At 45.5% G+C, this 22,603-nt stretch overlaps 1 protein-coding gene across 1 annotated transcript in view; it reads left to right on the top strand.

Moving 5' to 3' along the window:
* Positions 1-22,603, top strand: part of ZNF462 (zinc finger protein 462) — a 127,466-nt gene that overhangs the window by 43,574 nt on the left and 61,289 nt on the right. The window contains exons 2-6 of the mRNA XM_004677455.1: positions 7,732-7,981; positions 8,526-14,131; positions 14,883-15,044; positions 16,820-16,923; positions 19,862-19,980. Of these exons, the coding sequence (XP_004677512.1) occupies positions 7,762-7,981; positions 8,526-14,131; positions 14,883-15,044; positions 16,820-16,923; positions 19,862-19,980 (6,211 nt within the window). The 5' untranslated portion in view covers positions 7,732-7,761. The remainder of the gene's footprint in view (positions 1-7,731; positions 7,982-8,525; positions 14,132-14,882; positions 15,045-16,819; positions 16,924-19,861; positions 19,981-22,603) is intronic.

The raw sequence follows: 22,603 nt of genomic DNA, 5'->3' as shown, positions 1-22,603 counted from the left end.
AAGGTTAAGGTTCAAGGTGAAGGTGGCAGGGAGAGTCATTGCACCTGCAGGGAATATATCCTTTTATTTTCTGGATAGGTATTCCTGCATCCTTGCCACTCAGAGCCCGATAGCAACTAAGTGAAAAACCGAATTTTGTTGGACAAAAGTGAGATTTTTAACATTCAGGACTTATGGAAGGTGGGACTTAGCTAGACACTGAGTGCTGTAGTGTTTTACATGGTGCTAAATTCTACTGTTGTGTAGGCAGACAAATAGCTTACCTTTCTGCTTGCAAGCTCTTGAGGAGCAGTGGCTTTTTAGGAGTAGACTTACTAACAAAGTAGTTTGGAAATTGGAAGAGAAATTTTTATTTATTTTTTTAAAGTCCAAAGTCTTGGGTATCCACCAGTTCCATACATGAATGCATAGTGGGTTTTGCTGATTACTCTAAGAGACATTAATTTTTTTTGGAACGGGGTTATGGGAAAGCCAGGGGTCTGAGAGAGCCTGTGGGATGGTTTAGTAAGGAATAAGGACAGTCCTCTACTGCCTCCTACTACAGATGCAGCCAAAAGGAGAAAAGAAAAATCACCATTTCCTTGGATAGGAGGATATGAAATTGTTTATGATCCAGTGGGCCCAGCCATTGTTTACCTTTCTAGAAAGCATTCTGCTTAGGGCTTTCATTCTGGCAGGGTAGTTAGATCAGAAACCAAGGTTTGGAGAGAGACAAACAGACCCAGGTGCCAGACTTGTGTAATCAGTTTAGCCAGATATAAGAAATCAGACTGGAAAATTCATCGTGTAGCTTGGATCAGGGCCTTGTGTGCTCCTGACACAGGCAGCCTCTGGACGATTGTCATCTGAAGGAAGTGACTTATCTGAATTTTCCGAGGAAACTGTGAACGCAGAGCAAGAAATAAAGCCAGGGGAATTAGATTGGGGTTATTGTGGACTGGTTGCTCCTAATAAGGGTTCTTTCAAAATTTTCTTGTGTTTTCCACAAGTCAGCAGCTATACATCATTTTTGTTTGTTTGTTTCTCTCAATGACGATTAGAGAGCCAAGTAAGTTGTCACAACATGGTTCTGGATTGATTCACTAAAACTGTAGAAATAGGACTGTGTGGTTGATGAGAACTTGATGGCTGTGAAGATATATGCCCAAGGCCTGAGGTCAGATGCTTTTCAAACCTACAGGGAGGTCCTGGGTGCCCCGAGGGGTCTTTCAGGACACAGGAAATGACTTCTGCTACAGCTTCTGCTTACTCTGTGTCTTAATCAGTTCTGTAATGAAGACCCAGCAGTGGATCTGTGACTTCCCTTTAATTTTACAATTTTTATAATGAGAGTTCTCAGAGCCTGAAAAGTGTCTGTAGAAACCCGGCCAACATTCTGTGGCATCTCTGAAGAAACACCCTGATTTCCTGACTCTGCTGTTGGGGTGAGGTTTGACTCGAGAGGGGAGACATCGAGTCTTGCTGGGTCCGAATGCTAGGGCAAGAACGACTTCAAAGTTTCCAAGAACTTCCTGATGGCCCCATGACATTTCAGAGAATTCACCCAGTTCCAAGAATGGTTTCTGTCATTGGAAAGAACAAGATGAGCTGGGATCTCATTTGTCATGGTTGCATTTGGGGAATTAATGTGAGGAGGCGTCTTCAGTTTTTGTTTCTTAAGGAGAATCTCTGGAATAGAGTTATCTTGGGAACTGCAGGTCCCCTTTAAAGGCAACGAAGACTAATGCTGCTGAGATTCCACTCTGCTTCCTCCCTTTCTTTTCTTGTCCCTTCTCTCCTCTTTTATCTCCTTGTTCAAATCACACGCTTCCTTTTCTGAGGACGGGAGGGCTGGCAGGCTGCCTATTGGCCTGTTGGCCTCAATTAGCCTTATATCATTGCAAAGGAATGCATGAATTCTCCAGAAGGTATGTACTATCTATCTCTTTCTGTGTTAGACACTCACTACCTGCTTTCATAACAGGTCGCTCAGCCAGAATCACTTCTAATTTACATATTGGACGTTTTCTCAGTCACTTGGATTACATCCCTAGATGCTCATCTCATTTTAATGATGCTCCCAAAGGTATCTGTTATGAAATATTACTCTAGCATGCTCTCTTGTACTTGAAAACTTGATGCAGGAGAAAAAAACTGAAACAAGAGTTAGCCTGAAGATTAGCATCCACCACCAGAAGGTGACGGAGTTATTAATTTGCAGACTGCCTGCTTGCTACAGGCTTCGTGCTTGTGTATTAGGTCCCACAGATGGACCAGGCCAACCACATAGAACAGAGGCCACGTGCCTTGGCAGGACTCAAGGTCTCATGGTGTTTCCCTGCTACCATTTAAATTCAGTCTCATATTGGGGGTTACATATGTGATTGCAAATTAATCCTTTCTCTTCTGAAAATTTGGTTTTGAAGAACAGCTGTGTCTCCCTTCTGAATTCCTTAATTATTTATCCTCCCTGATATGTTAAACCTTTCATTAGTGTGGTGAATTGCCAAGAGTACACAGAACTGCTTAGATCATGTAGCAAACGGTATAAACATTTGATAGGACATTTGAAGACACCACATGGTGAGCCAGTACCAAATGCTGTGGAATCGGTGGTGGTAGCTCCTTGTCACAAGTTCTTTGTTGGTTTATTTTGCTGGTTTCTTTCTTTTTTTTACCTATACCTTGGGAATAGTATATGTGCCGTCTGTACAGAGCTCAGGAAGGGACTGATTCTGCCCTAGTAGATAGCACTCCTGTTAATTTAGAGTGCACATAGGCGTATCTGAGTTCAAATTAAATTAAAAAATTAATTATTTCATAGGTAGGGAACAGAGAGAGAGACTGATTCTATATTTGTAAGTTTGATCCCATAACTACTGCTCCTGTTCTTAAAAGGCAACTGCACCTCAATGTTCAGTCAGTGCTGTTTGGGCAGATGTTTTAAATGATTCTTAAACTAGGAGCATTTCTGCTTGGACCATGACAGAATAAGTGGTAAATGATGAGACAGGATTCCTCTTTTGCTAAGATAGTAACCCAAAATGCATCAGTGAATTATGGAATGATATTTGCTCTGTTTTGCATGGAAATTCTTCCCTTCTCCCAATCTGTGGTCTTGGACTTGAATTAGATGTTATCCAACACACCCCATAGTCATTTGACATCATCATATTGACAGTTTCTGATTTGCAAATGCATTTGTAAAATGATCTTTAGGTCCCTGATTTTCCTGCTTTTCTGGCTATACTATCCCACAGTGTCTGTAATCCATCTGTTATCTGTCCTTAGATAATTGGTTTTTCCATTCATAGGAGAGAAAAGGAAGAAATATGCAAACAACAGGTGCTCAGTAAAGCCTTTTATTAGAACCATGATTCAGGAGACCTGGGGAGTTCAGCATCTTGTGAGTGAAAGTAGGTTTCTGGAGTGGACAGAGGAAGAGCATCTCATGGTGTTTCTGCTTCTATTTCTCAAAGGCTTTGTAGGTTATAATTAGCCACTACGAAATCACTGTGGCTGGGGCGCTTCACCATTTTATTTCTGGCCTGTGGTCCTTCAGTTAGAGAACAAGTTAGATCAGACTAGGTCTGCATTTTCATTTGGACACGTTCTGGATACCTTTGGAATTTGGGCGTGAAGCCCACACTTATGTTCCTGGGCTTCACAGCAGCTCAGCAAGCTGACCTGGACCAGAGTTGATGGTGGCAAGACTGTGAGAACATGGGGAGACCAAGGTGCCCTCCTGCCTGTCATGACACCGCTGGCCAGTGAGTGGAAAGGACACATGATGACGCTGTGGTTTGTCTTTTTTTTTTCCCCTCCACAGGAGGGAAACTGAGGCATAGTGGAAAGTGGGTGGGCAGAGGGTATAAATTAAAATTTATGTTCTGAAGTCTGAGAGAACAGCCTGTGTTCATAATTTCCCATTCTCCATTCTTGTGTATCCCAAATCTGTAACAGGATCTCTGGATTTTCCTTAAATATGTCTTTAAGAGTCTGTCAGATGTGAAAATTGGATGTGAAGTTGTAAATCAGAGCTCTACATTTTGAAATTCTCTATCATTGTGTAGACTGAATAAGCCAACAACCAATCATAAGTAGTACTGAAGGGTAATAAGTAGTAAGAATGGTGGGGGGGGGTCAGTTTCAGTGGACGAGTCAATTAGGGGCTGGGTCTTTTGAGAACTTAGCAGGTTCGTGGTGGGGGATGTTTAGAGTCCTGTTATCAGACACCTGTTTGACCCCGAGGGGCCTGGAGTGGTGCTTTGGGACCCACAGTGTAGGAGGCAAAGGAAGGGGTGCTTGTTTGCTTTGTAGCTCTTTCTCATGACCTTTTGAGATAGCACTTTCCTTTTTCATAAATTCAGAAGCTTCCTCTTCTGCATTTGATTTTGCTGATACTTGAGGGCAGGGGGTGGGGGGAATCGTGCCAATCCCACGATCATACTCTTTTTAAATTAATAGGAGAGCAAAGCTTTGAACTCGAAATCATCATTTCATAGCAGGTCAGTGCCTGGTTTAACCTCCTTAGAGGTATTGCGCTCTCTAGGTTGATGCAGCCATTAAACACACAGCGTTTATTTCTTTGCATTACTTTCTGACTGTGGTTGGCATCTCCAGACCATCACCATCTGCTGCAAGGACACACTGGTGGATGGATGGTGACCCTCAGGTCTAGTTTCTGTGTCTTTCCCTTCCCCCACCCCCTTCTCCTCGGCTCTTAACCTCTTACACGTTTTACCTCCTCAGTCTCCCAGACACATCAAGTTTCTGCTTCTTCGCTTTGGTTAGACCATGCCGGTAATTTCTATTTTCTTCTACTGTCAGCGTCTTCAGGAGACGTTGTGTACACAAAGGCAAATGGCTTTCAAAGGAGGCTACGTCCTCATTTCTGAAGTTGGTGCAGACATCAAATTGAAGGCTATTCAGCTGTACCTGAGGCTGGTGCTCTCAGCAGCCTGGAAATTAACCTCCTGTACGACTCAGCTGTTTTGGAGGTAGAGACTGCCACAACATGAAAGCTAGAACCAACCCATTAGGAAATCACTTTCATCATCTCTTCTTTTTTCCAAATCGTTGCCTTTTTCCCTTCTGAGCTCATAACCCTCTAATCTCCTTTGTAGCAGAACAAGGAGACTGTTGGTTTGTGTTTACATCCAGCAAAGGCAGAATCCTTGACGACAGCTTCTAAAGATCCCAAGATATTAGAGAACCGTGTAGGGAGATGGATTTTTATCTCCTGGTGGATGACGGATGCTGAAGGCGCCCCACTTTACTGGTGCAGGACAGTCATTTTGTTGATGTTGTGCAAACCAGGCTCAAACTTTCCAAAAGACACTCAGCAGAAAGCCTTTTGTTGCATTATTTCTAAAGGCTTGAAGTTTTGAAGGCAAGAGATTTTGTTTTCCTCTCGGCTACACAATGGAGCTTTCAGAGAACCTCTTTTAAAGGGAATAGCTGCAGCCTTTGTGTTGAAGGGTGTGTCTGTTGGCAGGGTCTGCTGATGCAGACAGACTGGCTGGTGATTAACAAAGGTCATTAGACTTTGGAATCTGGCAAACAGAATCGGATGGTATGTCTTCTCTGTGTGCAAGGATGACTCCCAAGAAGCCAAGGCGTTCTGGAGGTCCCCCCACACACCCCCAAGCCCTGCTGTAGGACAGGGTCTGGTCCAGGAGTGTCCTGCAATAACCAGTGCTCTCTGGGACTAATGAGCAGTCATATCAATCATGGGATAAAAGAACCTTCGGAGATCTTGGTGAATGACATTTGAAGAGGAGAAAGGTGCTGCTTTTCGCAAAGAAATGAAAACAGTTCATTCTTTGTTGGGAGAAGAGCATAGGAGGAGCCCAGACTGCTCTTCTGTTCATTTTGATTGTCAGCCTAGCAGAATCCCAGAGAAGCCATGTTGTGCACGGAGGAGAAGCTCTGAGCTAAAATGGCTGCTCCTAAAGCTCACAGGACTAGGGCAGCTTAGTGAGTCTTAGAGCTTCAGTGACGCAGGAGCTCATATCTCTTGAAAGTGTGATAAACACATTCAGCAGAGCTGTGGCTTGTTTGGCTGAGATGAAAGGACTAAGCTTGGGGGATGGGGCAGCACACTGGATGATCTGCTTTTTTCTGTGAAGTGTTCTAAATGCAGGAGTCGTCTGCACCATGGAAAAATTTGTTTTCAGGTCTAATGGACTGTGTGAAAGGAGAAGTGGGGTGGGGCCTCAGCGACTGCTGTAATTTGATCCAGAGCTGATAGCAACCTCTTCCACACAATTTGGGTTGGTGCTTAGACATAAAAGCTTGTGTATCTGGAATATTGAGACTTAGTTAGCTGAAAAGACTCTGGTGTACAGTTCAATGTTTATTGAAAAAGGATAAATTGCTGGGTGAAAGAAGAGGAGGTAAATATCTGTGTCTCACTCTGCAAGCTCAGGCTGTCCAGAGCTGGACTTGCCAGGAGTTATTTTAGCAGGCTATCAGGAAACTTCTTTCATAGAAAATCCTCCTGCATGGACTCCTTTCCCTAACTACACTGGCATCTGACTCGGCTTTCTCCTCCGACAGAAATAACTTACCTTTTACCATAGAAGTGGAGAAAGTTGCTGGGCAGTAAAAGAAGAGAGAGACTTGGCTACAGGTCTAGTTCTTGGACATCTGGTTCTAGATCACAGTGACTCAATAGACTGTGCGGTGAGCTCAATGAAGTAACTCACTCATTAAGATAATAATTGTGTATTTGAACTCAGTGTTATGTGTTAAGATAGGAAGAGCTCCACCTTTCTAATGCTCTTTTGACTTCTCGGTGGTGGCATTTTCCATTGAGTTAGTGTCAAGCCAGCCATGATTCAATCACACAGAAAATAGAGTAAAAATAGCCGGGGCAGGTTATGCTTCATTCTACACCAGGTTCACAGTTCAAGGATATATTTCATGTTTGTAATAGAGAAAAGTAGAAAAAGATAAGTCTTGACTTAGAATCACCCTCTTCCAAACTGTATCTGTTGCCTGAATGTAAATTGAAGTACAACTTTAAAGTAGAAACTGGATTGTCTTCTAAACTTGGTTGTTTGAGAATCTCATGAGAAATATTTTATGACCTAATTAGATTGGAGAAGCTGTTAGGTTATAATTGGTAGGTAGTAAGACAGCAAATAACCATTTAGCTCATGGATTAAAAAAAAACCAACTAAATTATTTGGGGAAGGGAGAAAAGAGGTGTACCCCAATATCAGTCAAGAGAGTAAAAAAGTACAACAAAAGTTCTCTCTACCACCACTCTGGGATTCAATGCTGTTTGGCCATTTGGAAGCTGTAGTGTTATATTAAAACAGTTAGTGAAAATTGAAAATTACCCTTTCTCTTGGACAGAGACATCTTTTTCCTTCTGAGAAGGTTCTAGTTCAAAAAGAAAATGGAATGGCTCTGAGCCACAACCAAAGTCAGTATTAACTGAGCCAGAAATTTGAATTCAGTCAAGAAGTTCTGAATCTGCTAAAACTTTTGACATTTCTCTGACAAATGACATGTGAAGATACATTTATATCAAGCTAGAAAAAGTTTATTGTTCTCCTCCCCCCTCCTTGGAAATTATGTAGTCAAGGACATCATCCTGTTATGTCTGATTGCCTTTCTTTGGCCAGTTTTCCAATAGCAAAGTTCAGTAAGAGAAATGTGCCGATACGAGAACTTTTCCCATGGCTGGACTTGTACTCCGTCCGCATTCCTGAAGATGTTCTGTTCTGACTTCCACCGCAGGTTCCTGATGTGAGAGGCTAGACCCAGATCATGGAGGTGCTCCAGTGTGATGGCTGTGACTTCAGAGCCCCATCTTATGAAGATCTCAAGGCACATATTCAGGATGTCCACACAGCATTTTTGCAGCCAACTGATGTTGCTGAAGACAATGCTAATGAGCCACGATCCGGGTCCATGAATGCCAGTAATCAGACGGAGGTGGAGTTTTCTTCTATAAAGGATGAGTTTGCGATTGCAGAGGATTTATCAGGTAAACCTAGACTCAATGCACAGACCTGATGTATTTCTTTGCTCTCATCTGTTTTCAGCCTGCAGCCAGGGTTCCTGGTGCACGGCTGTGACTGAGTTTGCTGCTCTTTAGAAGTGATTTTTGTGATTTTGGCACCGTGTTTCTCATGTTGAGTATCCTAGGTGATTGTCCTCTCAGCATCCCTGTGTTTCTTCTTTTCCTTGTAATCTGGACAACAAGGTAGTATTTTGTGATGTTCTAGAGGAAATGTTGCCATTTTTCAAATGTGTGTTATTAACAGCTGTTATGACACGTGGACGGAGATGAGGCGGGTTTTGTACCTCAAACTGCATGATGCGTCTTCATCCGTGAGCAGCAAAATGTGTGTGTTCATTAATGCTCTGCTTATATTCTTCAGGGCCTCATCTTGAGATGTTAGGCCCTTTGACTGTGATGTTCATTAATGAAGAATAATTGAAAAGAAAAATTGATTTGCATGATTGAATTTCTTAATTCTCTTTTGCTCTGCTTTTCTCTTCCCACTCACCATATGCTTTCTCTTTAGGTCAAAATGCGACTGCATTGGGGACCGGAAGTTACTATGGCCACAGTCCAGGATATTATGGTCAGCATATTGCCCCTAGTCCCAAACCAACAAACAAGTTTTTTCAATGCAAGTTCTGCGTACGCTACTTCAGGTCAAAAAACCTCCTCATAGAACACACCAGGAAGGTCCACGGAGCTCAAGCCGAAGGGAGTTCGGTGGGACCCCCTGTTCCAGGATCCTTAAATTATAATATCATGATGCATGAGGGATTTGGAAAGGTCTTCTCTTGCCAGTTTTGCACATACAAGTCACCAAGGAGGGCAAGAATAATTAAGCATCAGAAGATGTACCACAAGAACAATTTGAAGGAGACCTCTGCTCCTCCACCTGCCCCTGCTCCAATGCCAGACCCCATGGTCCCACCCGTGTCCCTGCAGGACCCTTGCAAGGAACTGCCAGCAGAGGTTGTGGAACGCAGCATCTTGGAATCCATGGTCAAGCCCTTGACCAAGTCTCGAGGTAACTTCTGCTGCGAGTGGTGCAGCTACCAGACGCCCCGCCGAGAACGCTGGTGCGACCACATGATGAAGAAACACCGCAGCATGGTCAAGATCCTGTCCAGCCTCAGGCAGCAGCAAGAAGGGACTAACCTACCTGACGTGCAGAACAAGAATGCTCCCAGCCCCACTTCTAACTCCACCTATCTGTCCATGAATGCTGCAAGCCGGGAGCTACCCAACGCGAATGTGTCCAACTACAGGGGCTCCATCAGTAACTCCATCATGAGACCCAATTCTTCAGCTTCCAAGTTTTCACCCATGTCTTACCCTCAGATGAAGCCGAAGTCACCTCATAATTCTGGCCTCGTTAACCTGGCCGAGAGATCCCGTTACGGAATGGCTGACATGACCAATTCCTCTGCTGACCTGGAAACGAACAGCATGCTGAATGACTCCAGTTCTGATGAAGAGTTAAATGAACTAGACAGTGAGAATGGTTTAAATGCTATGGATCACCAGACATCAGGCATGTCTGCAGAGCAGCTGATGGGCTCAGATGGCAACAAATTATTAGAGACCAAGGGGATTCCGTTTAGAAGATTCATGAATAGGTTCCAATGCCCCTTCTGCCCCTTCCTCACCATGCATCGCCGGAGCATCTCCCGGCACATAGAGAACATCCACTTGTCTGGAAAGACAGCAGTCTACAAATGTGACGAATGTCCGTTTACTTGCAAGAGCTCATTAAAACTTGGGGCTCACAAACAGTGTCACACGGGTACAACATCAGATTGGGACGCTGTGAATTCTCAGAGCGAGAGCATTTCTTCCTCGCTCAATGAAGGTGTCTTGTCTTACGAGAGCTCGAGCATCAACGGCAGGAAGTCAGGAGTCATGCTGGATCCCTTGCAGCAGCAGCCGCCGCCGCCACCGCCGCCGCCACTGCCACCACCACCTCCGTCACAGCCGCAGCCGCCGCCGCTGCAGCACCCCCATCAGGTGCCACCACAGCCCCAGCCGCCGCCGACGCAGCAGCCGCAGCCCCCCGTGCAAGCCCCGCCCCTGCACCCCTACAAATGCACCATGTGTAATTACTCCACCACGACTCTGAAAGGGCTAAGAGTCCATCAGCAGCATAAACACTCCTTCTGTGACAACTTGCCAAAATTCGAGGGGCAGCCCTCGAGCCTGCCATTGGAAAGCGAGACAGACAGCCACCCCTCTTCCAGTAACACTGTGAAGAAAAGTCAGACCTCAATTCTCGGGTTGTCCTCCAAAAACAACTTTGTAGCGAAGGCCTCCCGGAAGCTCGCTAACGACTTTCCTCTCGACCTGTCACCGGTGAAGAAGAGAACGAGGATCGATGAGATAGCGAGCAACCTGCAGAGCAAGATCAACCAAACCAAGCAGCAGGAAGATGCGGTGATCAACGTGGAAGATGACGAGGAGGAAGAGGAAGACAACGAAGTGGAGATAGAGGTAGAGCTGGACAGGGAAGAAGAACCCACAGAGCCAGTCCTGGAGGTGCCCACCTCCTTTTCTGCCCAACAGATTTGGGCGAGAGATGCCAGTGAGCCCCCGAAAGAGCCCAACTTCCGAAGCGTCACCCATGACTACAACGCCACCAATGGGGCTGAGATTGAGCTCACCCTTTCTGAAGACGAAGAGGATTATTACGGCTCCTCAGCCAACATGAAGGATCACCAGGTCTCCAGCACTGCTCTGCTGAACACTCAGCCTCCCATCTACGGAACGGAGCACAGCAACGAAAATACGGACTTTGGTGACTCTGGAAGGCTTTACTATTGCAAACACTGTGACTTTAACAACAAATCTGCTCGGAGTGTCAGCACCCACTACCAGCGTATGCACCCGTACATTAAATTCAGCTTTCGGTACATCTTGGACCCCAATGATCACAGCGCAGTGTACAGGTGCCTGGAATGCTACATCGATTACACAAACTTCGAAGATCTGCAACAGCATTACGGTGAACACCACCCAGAAGCCATGAATGTACTCAACTTTGACCATTCGGACCTGATCTACCGGTGTCGGTTTTGTTCCTACACCAGCCCGAATGTTAGAAGCCTAATGCCACACTACCAAAGAATGCATCCCACGGTGAAGATAAACAACGCGATGATATTTTCAAGCTATGTTGTAGAGCAGCAGGAGGGGCTGAATACAGAATCCCAGACCTTGAGGGAGATTCTGAATTCAGCGCCTAAGAACATGGCGACTTCCACGCCCGTGGCTCGTGGTGGTGGTATGCCCTCTCCATTTAATAAAAGCACTCCTTCAAAGACCTTTACTCCAGAATGTGAAAATCAGAAGGACCCCTCGGTTAACACGGTTGTCGTGTATGATTGTGACGTTTGCTCGTTCGCGAGCCCCAACATGCATTCTGTCTTGGTTCACTATCAGAAGAAACACCCTGAAGAAAAGGCTTCCTACTTTAGAATCCAGAAAACCATGCGAATGGTGTCTGTGGACAGGGGCTCTGCCCTTTCTCAATTATCATTTGAGGTGGGTGCTCCAATGTCTCCCAAAATGTCCAACATGGGTTCCCCACCCCCCCCACCACCCCCGCCACCAGACCTCAGTACTGAGCTTTACTACTGCAAACACTGTTCCTACAGCAATCGGTCAGTTGTGGGAGTGCTTGTCCACTACCAGAAAAGACACCCAGAAATAAAGGTTACTGCCAAATATATCAGACAGGCTCCTCCCACAGCTGCAATGATGAGAGGGGCCGAGGGGCCCCCAGGCTCCCCCCGGCCACCTGCCCCCATGCAGCCGCTGAACCGGAGCAGCTCTGAGCGGGATGGCCTCCCTGTGGAGAATGAGATGTTCTTTTGCCAGCACTGTGACTACGGGAACCGGACCGTCAAAGGTGTCCTCATCCATTATCAGAAGAAGCACCGCGACTTCAAGGCCAACGCAGATGTGATCCGGCAGCACACGGCCACCATCCGAAGCCTCTGTGACCGGAACCAGAAGAAGCCTGCCAGTTGCCTGCTTGTCCCCTCCTCGAATGTGGAGCGGGACAAGACTAAGCTTCGGGCGCTCAAATGTAGGCAGTGCTCGTATACCTCTCCCTATTTCTATGCACTGAGGAAGCATATCAAGAAAGACCACCCCGCCCTGAAGGCCACGGTCACGTCCATCATGCGATGGGCGTTTCTAGATGGTTTGATAGAGGCTGGCTACCACTGCGAGTGGTGCATCTATTCCCACACGGAGCCCAATGGCTTGCTCCTGCATTACCAAAGGAGGCACCCAGAGCATTATGTCGACTACACGTACATGGCTACCAAGCTCTGGGCAGGGCCAGACCCCTCTCCTCCTTCTCTCGCCATGCCAGCTGAAGCCAAAACTTACAGATGCAGAGACTGTGTTTTTGAGGCCATCTCCATCTGGGACATCACCAATCACTACCAAGCTTTCCACCCCTGGGCCATGAACGGTGATGAGTCGGTGCTGCTGGATATCATCAAGGAGAAGGATGTCATTGAGAATCCCATGGCTCCATCTGAAGACCTGGTGGGCCCCCTGAGTTGTGAAAACAATATGCCCACTCCACTCCCCGAGCAGGAAGCTGAGTGCCCAGAGGATGCAAGACTCTCCCCAGAGAAAAGCATCCAGCTAGCTTCAGCCAACCCCGCCATATCCTCCACCCCTTACCAGTGCACGGTGTGCCAGTCTGAGTATAACAACTTGCATGGCCTTCTTACCCACTATGGGAAGAAGCACCCTGGCATGAAAGTGAAGGCTGCTGACTTTGCCCAGGACATCGACATCAACCCCGGCGCCGTTTACAAATGCAGACATTGCCCCTACATCAACACCCGCATCCACGGCGTCCTGACCCACTACCAGAAGCGACACCCGTCCATCAAGGTGACCGCTGAGGACTTTGTGCACGACGTGGAACAATCTGCCGACATCACCCAGAATGACGTGGAGGAGACGAGCCGGATCTTCAAGCAAGGGTACGGTGCCTACCGCTGCAAACTGTGTCCCTACACACATGGCACTTTGGAGAAACTCAAAATCCACTATGAGAAGTATCATAATCAGCCTGAATTCGATGTGTTTTCCCAGTCACCTCCGAAGCTGCCAGTGTCCCTCGAGCCTGAGATAACCACTGAAGTGAGCCCCTCCCAAGTCTCCATTACCGAGGAGGAGGTGGGAGAGGAGCCCGTGTCCACTTCTCACTTCTCTACCTCGCACCTGGTCTCCCACACTGTGTTCCGGTGCCAGCTTTGCAAGTACTTCTGCTCCACGAGGAAGGGGATCGCCAGGCACTACCGCATTAAGCACAACAACGTGCGAGCCCAGCCGGAAGGCAAGAACAACCTCTTCAAGTGCGCCCTGTGTGCCTACACCAACCCCATCCGCAAAGGGCTGGCCGCCCACTACCAGAAGCGCCACGACATCGATGCCTATTACACCCACTGCCTGGCAGCCTCCAGGACCATCAGCGACAAGCCCAACAAGGTGATCATCCCGTCCCCACCCAAGGACGACTCCCCGCAGCTCAGCGAGGAGCTGCGGCGGGCAGTGGAGAAGAAAAAGTGCTCTCTCTGCTCCTTCCAGTCCTTCAGCAAGAAAGGCATCGTGTCCCATTACATGAAGCGCCACCCCGGGGTGTTCCCAAAGAAGCAGCATGCCAGCAAGCTGGGGGGTTACTTCACCGCGGTCTACGCCGACGAGCACGAGAAGCCGATGCTGATGGAAGAGGAAGAGAGAGGCAGCTTCGAGAAAGCCGAGGTAGAGGGCGAAGCTCAGGAAATCGAGTGGCTCCCATTCCGCTGCATCAAGTGCTTCAAGCTGTCCTTCAGCACGGCGGAGCTGCTGTGCATGCACTACACTGACCACCACAGCCGGGACCTCAAGAGGGACTTCGTCATTCTGGGCAGCGGCCCCCGCTTGCAGAGCTCCGCCTACCAGTGTAAGCACTGTGATAGCAAACTGCAAAGCACAGCGGAGCTGACCTCACACTTGAACATTCACAATGAGGAATTCCAGAAGCGTGCCAAACGTCAGGAGAGGAGGAAACAGCTTTTGAGCAAGCAGAAATATGCAGATGGTGCTTTTGCAGATTTCAAACAAGAGAGGGTAAGGATATGTTTTGATTTCCCTTCCCCCAGGAGGCCTCTCATCACTGGTGCCCACATGCGCTTCTTCGTTGCCAGCCAAACTGCTACAGGCTTCCTAGTGACTTAGCTTGCCAGAGAGCTCAATAAGTCAATTAGACATTCCGAGCTTGATTATCCCCCATTCTAAGCTCGCCCTTCTCCAAGGTCCTGTTCCCTCCCTCCACTCCTCCCGAGGCTCCCAGGGGAGGGTTGGGGTGGTTTCTCTGCATTTCTTTCTGCCAAGTAGCCTTATCTGAGGCCCAGTTCCATGACAACGCTCGCTCTCTTCCCTAAGGCAGTGTGGGCCGCCTTGTGGTATCATTAGCACTTCTCAGCCATGTCTTGGTCTGCAGTCTGCTACGGGAACCCGACAGCTCAAGGAGTAGATGTTTTGTCAAGAAGTTCATTAATGGCGTAGCTATGCAACGTTTCACCTGCGTAGTTGAAATTGGTTTGAAAACCAGATAACTTGGTGACAGTGACGATGAGGCTTCTGCAGAGACATCTTCTCTACTCACAAGTTGTAACATGTTTGGGTTCCAGAGACTCTGCGTAGTAGGCAGTATGCCACGACTGACGAATCCGTTTTGTAAAAATACTCACATATCTCTCCCTTGGTTTTTAACCTGCTAATCTGCTTTAAAATAAAATCTGCTAGTAAACTACAAGAATAAATGCCGGCAATTGAGGGAGGGCTCGGAGTACTGATGGCTACCACTGTATTTTACCAGCCTTTTGGTCACTTAGAAGAGGTGCCAAAGATCAAGGAGAGGAAGGTGGTGGGCTACAAATGTAAATTCTGTGTGGAAGTGCACCCGACGCTCCGAGCCATCTGCAATCACCTCCGAAAGCACGTCCAGTACGGCAGCGTCCCTGCGGTGTCCGCCGTGAAGGTGAGCCCTGGGAGGTCTGGATGAGCCGTCTTGTGTGTGAGCGATTCCAAGTACGCATTAACCCCCTTGCTCCAAGCAGCTCAGGAAAGGGCGTCCCAGAACCGGGGCATTCCTGAGTTCTGCTTGGATTGGGCTGCCTTGTTTTGATTTCTTTGCAGGTTGGACCTTCCTCATCTTGCGTGTTTCGACCCGGTTGCATTTCGATCTGGTTCCCTTCCGCGCCGATAGTTTGGTGGAAACGGAAGATCCAGGCCTCTCGGTACAGGAGGCTTTGGGTCACCCTTCTCTTCCGTCTTTAGTGCCGTTAGCTGGTGCTCTTCAAAGGTGCCTGAGCGCTTGAGGGATCAAGTGCTTTCGGTTCCCTTCGTCTTCTGCTCCTCCCACTGCCTCCCTTCTTATGTCCACATCTGGCTGATGGCGCTGCGCACTCAGGAGAACCCACCCTTTGCTTCTCCCCCTGGCCTCCCTAGGAGTGTCAGAGACATTGTTCCGAAACAAAAGCCTCAAGGCACAGTTGGCCCTGAGAGCCCGCTGACCCGATTTGTCTCCTCCACCCCCTTTCCCATATGTCACTATCTCTCCCCTCCCCCCCACCTGTATTTGGACACCTATTTTGAAGGTCATAATCCTAATAGCAGCCACTGTCCCAATAACGGAGCCCCCCTGCCTGCCTTCTGGGGTGTTGCTAAGTATACGTTTTGGGAGCAGAGAAGTTAGTTCCGGGCTCTGCTCTTTCTCTCTGGGTACATAAATACATGTTTTGTCATCTGCCCTTCTGATCTCGTGTCCTGTGTTGCCAGTGTGGCATGAAGGTGCAAAGCCTCTGTTTTTTCTTCATCCAAGGCTGAAGCCCTCCCATGGTCTGCTGAGCTGAGCTTTACACCACCACCCCAACCCCCAGCAGCCTCCATCAGCCTCTTTTAAGCCGGTGCACTGTGGCCGGGGCTTATTTCCTGGCTTGGCTGAGAAAGAGAGAGTGAGTGGCTCTTCCTGTGTAATCAGTACATAAACCAAGGAGCCACCTCAAAACATGAGCAACTAATAAGGCTGCTCCTTACTTTTTTCAGTTGAATGAACATCGTCTCTTAGTCCAGGCGTGAGGTCACCACCTGCCAAGTAGGGATGAGTTAGGGCAGCAAAGGGCAAGACCTTTCACTCTCCTTCATTCCCAGATGATGGTGCAAGGCTCCTAGAGGCCCAAACCACTCTGCTTTTTCTCTTCCTTTCTTTTTCTCTGAGCCTTAATCCTAACCCTGCTTTATGTCAGTTCAGGTAGGATCACAAATTTGAATTTTCTTTTTAAGATGGAAGATAAGTGGATGAACTGTCTTCAGAGTAGGTGAACTTTTCTCTCACATTTCCCAGGCAGTTGTAACCTTTGTCCGGACCCCTTGCCCCCATATCACCCTTGCATGAAGAATGGCAGTCACCTGTGCCCTTCCTCTAGGGGGAGCTGGAGAGGCAGGGGAGGAAGTTTTAACAATGAAATGCGGATGAATTTGGGAGAATGAAGGGAGAGGAGGAAAGCCTGAGCAATGATGATGGATATTTATTTTGTTGGTGGGGCATGTGTGTGTGTGTGGTTCTCTTAGCAGGAGGCTGAAGACCCTTCCCACTTGTTTCTGGATGGACCGGAAGCAGCCAAAGATACCACTGGCGCCCTGGTGGACCGGGTGGATGGTGAACACTGCTTGCTTGATGGAATGTTGGAGGATGAAACCCGGCCGGGGGGATACCATTGTAGTCAATGTGACAGAGTCCTGATGTCCATGCAGGGGCTGCGTTCTCATGAGAGGAGCCATCTGGCCCTGGCCATGTTTACCCGCGAGGACAAGTACAGCTGCCAGTATTGCTCCTTTGTTTCTGCTTTCAGGCACAAGTAAGTGCTATGGAGTGGTTGCAAGTGGTAACCGGGAAGAGGTGGAATAGTAGAAGGAAAGCTCACTAGAACAGGAACTTGGAGGAGTCCAGAGGCCCCACACATGGCTCATACCTGCTGTTTCATTACTTTGAGCCTCAGTCACCTCATTTGTCCAGGGGGCAAGATAGGAAACTGTTTGGTTGATGTTAAACTTGGCAAATGTGGGCATTTTTTAAATGACAGCCTGGAAGGTGTTGCTATGATTTACACAAGGGAAGACCAGGGAGTGGACAGGTTGATGGGTGCATCTGTCAAACATTTATCCAGAACCTAATCATCCTTTGAGGAAGTGAAATTCCATTTGGGAAGCAAAATAGCTAAGACAGTAAAATTAGAACTGTTAATTGTGTGAATAAAGATCCTTGCTTTGTATTCCTAAAAAGACCTGGCACGATAAAGAAGTTTAGAGGGAGCTTAAGGAAAGGAAGTTTCCTGTTGTCCATCAGAGCCTTGAGATTACAAGTTTGGGGTACTGTGGAATGCTTTCCAGGGTAGTAGGCAGAGAGATGGCTCTAAAATCAATTTTTGTTGTCTTTCCCTTTCAACTTTATAAGAGACAAATGTTCAATGATGTGTTCTGACAGTCTTGGATGAAGGTGACTATAAGACTGACATACTGTTTATTTTTATGATAATTGAAAAGAAATGATGGGTTATTTGTTTCTTATCAAAGATAAAAGTGCTAGTTAGTGGTTGTTGAAAGGCAGGGGAAGGCAATGCTTCTTTAGAGGTTAGGATAGGTTATAGACTATTATCATACCCGGCCTAATATCTAATCTTTGCCATCAGATCCACTTAAAATTTGTGGCGGTCTTACCAAGTCAATACGTGTTTATTGAAGAGCATTGGTCACGTTTTCTGACCCACAGTGGAAACTCAATCAATCATTGAGTAAATGATTACACCCCATGCTAGGCACTGTGGTGGATGCTTAGGGGGGGCTATAAAGATGAATAGAACACGATCAGCCATCTATGGGAGTTTAGGAAGCAAAATAATTCACAGCTTTAAGTGTTTATATATTAGATATTTAATTGATATATCAGTATGTATGTGCATGATGTTTTATTGTATATACCTATATATCAATAAAATGCTATGGTTTTCAAAAGGAAATGTTGCATCTACTTTGAAAGAACCTGGGATGTTTATTCACTAGGGTGTTTTTGGAATTAAGTCTTGAGATGGAAGATGGGCTTGAATGGTTTGGAAATATGATATAGAAGAAAAGATGAAGGGATAAGAACCTGAGGAAGAGAGTGTGAGGCTTATTGGGAATCTAGCAGATAGTGCAGTTTGACAATATTTAAGTAAGATGTAAAGGAACAGTGGAAAGTCAAGTCTGAATACTTGAGTAGAGATCATGTTGGAGTCTTTGTGAAACAAACACATTGATAAAAGAATACTTTGAAATATGTGAAGTCTTCATAATTGCTGACATTTCTGGAGTCTCACTATATGTCAGGCACTATGTTAAGCTCCTTCCCATATTATTTCATCTTCTCATACCTATGTGGTTTGACCATGTTAGTGTTTCTATTTATGAATAAAAAAATCATAAATGATGTCATAATGATAGAATAATTTTGTTTTGTAACTTGCTTAAGGTCATACAGCATTTCAAAATAGCTATGATTAGATCCAAGCAGTCTGACTCCATAGATTGTCCTTTTGAGTGTGTGTGTGTGTGTGTGAGGGGGGTGGGGAGACCAATTAGGAAATAGAAGGTGATCCAAGAAGTCGGGATGGAATTTTGGGAATGATTGAGGGAACTAGAATCTATAGGACTTAGAAAAATGGACTTAATGCAGGGGCTGGAGGGACAAAGCAGAGTACAAGTGGCACCTGCGTTTTCTAGTTGGTTGACTACTGAAAGAATAATAGTGCTCTTTACAGAAACAAAGGTGTGAAGAAAATTTGTTTTGTTGAAAAAGTAGCTATAGGCTTGTTAGGGCTAGTTGAGTTTAGGATAGCTAAAGGACATCCAGAGGGAGATGTCCAGAGATAATTGAAAATACTACTTTGGAACTCAAGAGAGCTTTCCATGTTTAAATGGTAAGCAGTACCATTCCCATATGAGTCATTTAGACTGGAATCTAGTTCTCTGGGTGCTAATACAAATTAGAACTTCTTCCCACACCTTGTTTGGTGGATTTATCATTTTTTTTTAGACTAGTAATTATAAAATACTTTGAGTTTGTTATAATTAAATAACTTCCTTAGATGTTGCTTCTGGAAGACAGATGTATGGCAGACTTGGCCATGTTTATTAAAGGGAATGCCAGCCTTTTGATCACATGACTTTTTAAACACACCCGCCCTGTGCCTCCATATTTACAAAGACATTGGGAATAAGTCAGAGCACTGCAAGTAATTTCAACACTTGGAAACCTTCCCTCTTCATTGGAGTATTCACAGTTAAAGCAGAATGAGATTTTAAAAGAAAGCCAGTTTTTATTAAACAAATTTTCTCGAATTCTTTTTCTTAAAATATGTTAAGGAACATAGTTAAGAGAATTTGATAGGCACTTCTCACTGACTCGGCAGAAAACTTGAATTCAATAATGTTTTGATTTTTTTTTTTTTAATATATTGTCCAATTATTAGTGCTTCTAGAGAGGGCGAAATAAAAATCTACCAGGACTTGTTTCCACTACCATGTCTTTTAACCAGGTAGATTCTCCATCTCTTCATTTAGTTTCCTCCCCCTTTTCGGGTAGGTACAATAACCCTTACCAAAGAAAAGCCTTTTTTGGGGTAAACATCCATCTTTGGAAAGTAACAGAATGACTCCTGGCTTAGAAATGTGATTCCTATGAAAGGGCAATAAGAAAATATTGTGTACAATTTTTAATCATGTTGTATTCCATTGTGTTTCTCCCCCTTCTACATCAAGTTTGGATCGCCACATGCAAACCCATCACGGACATCACAAACCATTCCGATGCAAACTCTGCTCCTTCAAGTCCTCCTATAACAGCCGGCTGAAAACACATATCCTCAAAGCCCATGCTGGTGAGTTGGTTTTGACACTGCACAAATTCTGAGTTTGAAATCTAATGAATGAAATTATAGAAGTCGTATGCCCACACATGAAAACACATTCTTGAAATGGTTGTGTGTTCAGTTTTACTTTAATCTAATCAAGACAAAATGAAAGCGTCGGCCAAAGCCAAAATAATACACCCTCATTCTTACTGATTCATGCTACTAACAGACAGCTGCTACAGATTTAGGCTTCTAATAGGTTTTATTTTGAAAAGAAATTTCTAAATTACTGACACTTTCTAATGGAAATGCAGAAAATTCTTGTAGGCACTAAAGAGAATTCCCAACTAAAATAAAGTTATTATCTTGAAGATGCCCTGAGGAACAAGTTCAAGATATGTTAGGTTTCTCAGGAGATGCCCTGAAATTGCCATACATCAGCTAAGCAGTGACCTCGGGTCATGTATTCAGGCGCTCTGTGGTCTCCGCTGCTGTTCCATCTTATTACAGTCACTGCTCGCATCCCTTACCTACCCGGCTCCGTTCTCAGTACATTGTAGTCATCATCTTCTGTAATTCTCATGATGACCCTAAAAAACAGGCATCAGATGAGGATTTAGAGTAGCAGAATTAAGCCATTTGCTCAAGGCCATATGGTGCACTCACTAAAGTTCACTTCAGAATTAAACTTGCATCTTGTCACTGACAAAATGCTGCCTTCTCTCTTTTCTGCTCTTCTCTGCTTTGCATATGATGGGGGATGTCCACAGGTAGCTCATCAGATCTCAGCTGGAGAGGAAGGAAGAATGATTAACAAAGGCAGCAGGGAGGGCTTTGGGGGCTTTTCTGTGATCTTCCTGGTCACTCTCAGGAGCCAGACTCAACAGCAGCCCACAGTCTTCTAAGTTTTGACAACCTCAGAGGAACTTCTACAAAACACCAAGGGGCTCAGGAGACCCAGCTGCACTGCCAGAGATTCTTCTAGAAAGCAACTTCCTGCACTGGTTCCCTCAGCTAAGGCATTCAGAATTCTACTTTTATACTTTTTAGTGACCTACAATTCTCCTGTCTCCTTTATTTAACTTCCCTTATGTGCTTGTCAGAACTACCCAGAACATGAGTCTTTCCATTTTTCCACCAACTCATACCCTCTGGAACTGTGACCAAGTCTGCTGTTTCCTGAATGTTGGGATCTGAGGAACTGACTTAATAGAGTAGAACTACTGAAGCCTGCAGGTGCCCCAGGCTCCACCAGGTGTGGGAGCTGGACGGGGAGATGAGCTATGTAGGATTTTTTTCTGTCATTATTTTTATATCTCTGGGAAAATGCACCTGAAGTCCATGGAGTATGAGGCTTTGGGGTGTGAGCTACTCTTTCTAACTTGTGTATCTTGTGAATTATTCAGTTGGGACACCGTCCTGGTGAGGTTTTCCCATAGACATCAGCTTGTCAGAAGCACTTTACCAGTGGGAGTTGGGTAAATGATTTGGCCTGTGGGAAGGACTTTCAAAGAGTGCCAGAGGCTGCATGCTGGCTCCTGGGCGCTGAGCTGAAGTGTCTGTTCCTTGGAGCTGCCTGAAGCATATTGGCCTCCTGCACACACTGGTTGGCGCGGAGGCATCCAGAGAGAGGAGGAGCCATGTAACTCAGTTCTCAACACAACTTGGAATCTTGGTGTCTGTCAAGTGGAGAAAACCAAGAACTTTCCCAAGACTCTTGACCCATCTGGTTCAGATGAACTGTTTTAAGGAATAAAATATGTAGACCAACCAAATAATCTGAATTTGCATTCTCTTGGGTTGTGCTATTTACAACCACTTCTCCATGTGGCAGTAACTATTTACAACCAGGTTCATTTGGTCAGGCTTCATTAAAAAATGAAAAAGTGGAATAAGGAGAGCAGTAATTTTATATACAGCCCTTTATATTATATGTAAATATAATATAAATTTGCATCTATAAATTGTCATATATAATATGCATGAAATAATATCTACATGAGTTATTAGTAAATATATTGGCATATATATTAGTAAGTATACATATATATATGTTTACATATGCATATTTGTACTGTCTGTTATATCTACATTGTATATCGCATATAGTGTATGTATAATATATACATTGTATGATATATAGTACAATAATATATATCATGTATGATACATTGTATATATTGTACTGTATACAATATAATATATATAAAGCTACTGTTCTCCTTCTGCTTTTAACTTTTTTAAGTAATATAATATGAATACATTTATTGTAAATATATATATGTAGGGCCCTCCCTGGTGGCACAACAGGTTAATGTAAAGCACTGGAAACTGGCCACTGGCCACAGCCACTTCAGTGGGAGTTCGATCCCTGGCCCCAGAGGTGACCCACATGGTGCAGCAGACCTCTCCTAGCTCACTCTCCCTGTTGCTCCCCTCAGCAGTGTACTTCGTCAATCTGCTTGTTCTGCTCCCCACTCTGACTCTCAACACCCCTGCATCTCTGATCTGTACCCCAGTTCTGTATGCATAAATAAATAAGTCTTTTTAAAAAATACATATATGTGGCCCTCCCTGGTGGCACAGCGGGTTAAAGCACTGCACTAAGAAGCTTAAGCCACTTCCGCATGAGTTCAATCCCCACCTGCCC

Source organism: Condylura cristata, unplaced genomic scaffold (genome assembly GCF_000260355.1).
Source record: "Condylura cristata isolate star-nosed mole 26May11 unplaced genomic scaffold, ConCri1.0 scaffold00006, whole genome shotgun sequence".
NCBI lineage: Eukaryota > Metazoa > Chordata > Mammalia > Eulipotyphla > Talpidae > Condylura > Condylura cristata.
This window is presented reverse-complemented; position numbering and strand designations above follow the sequence as displayed.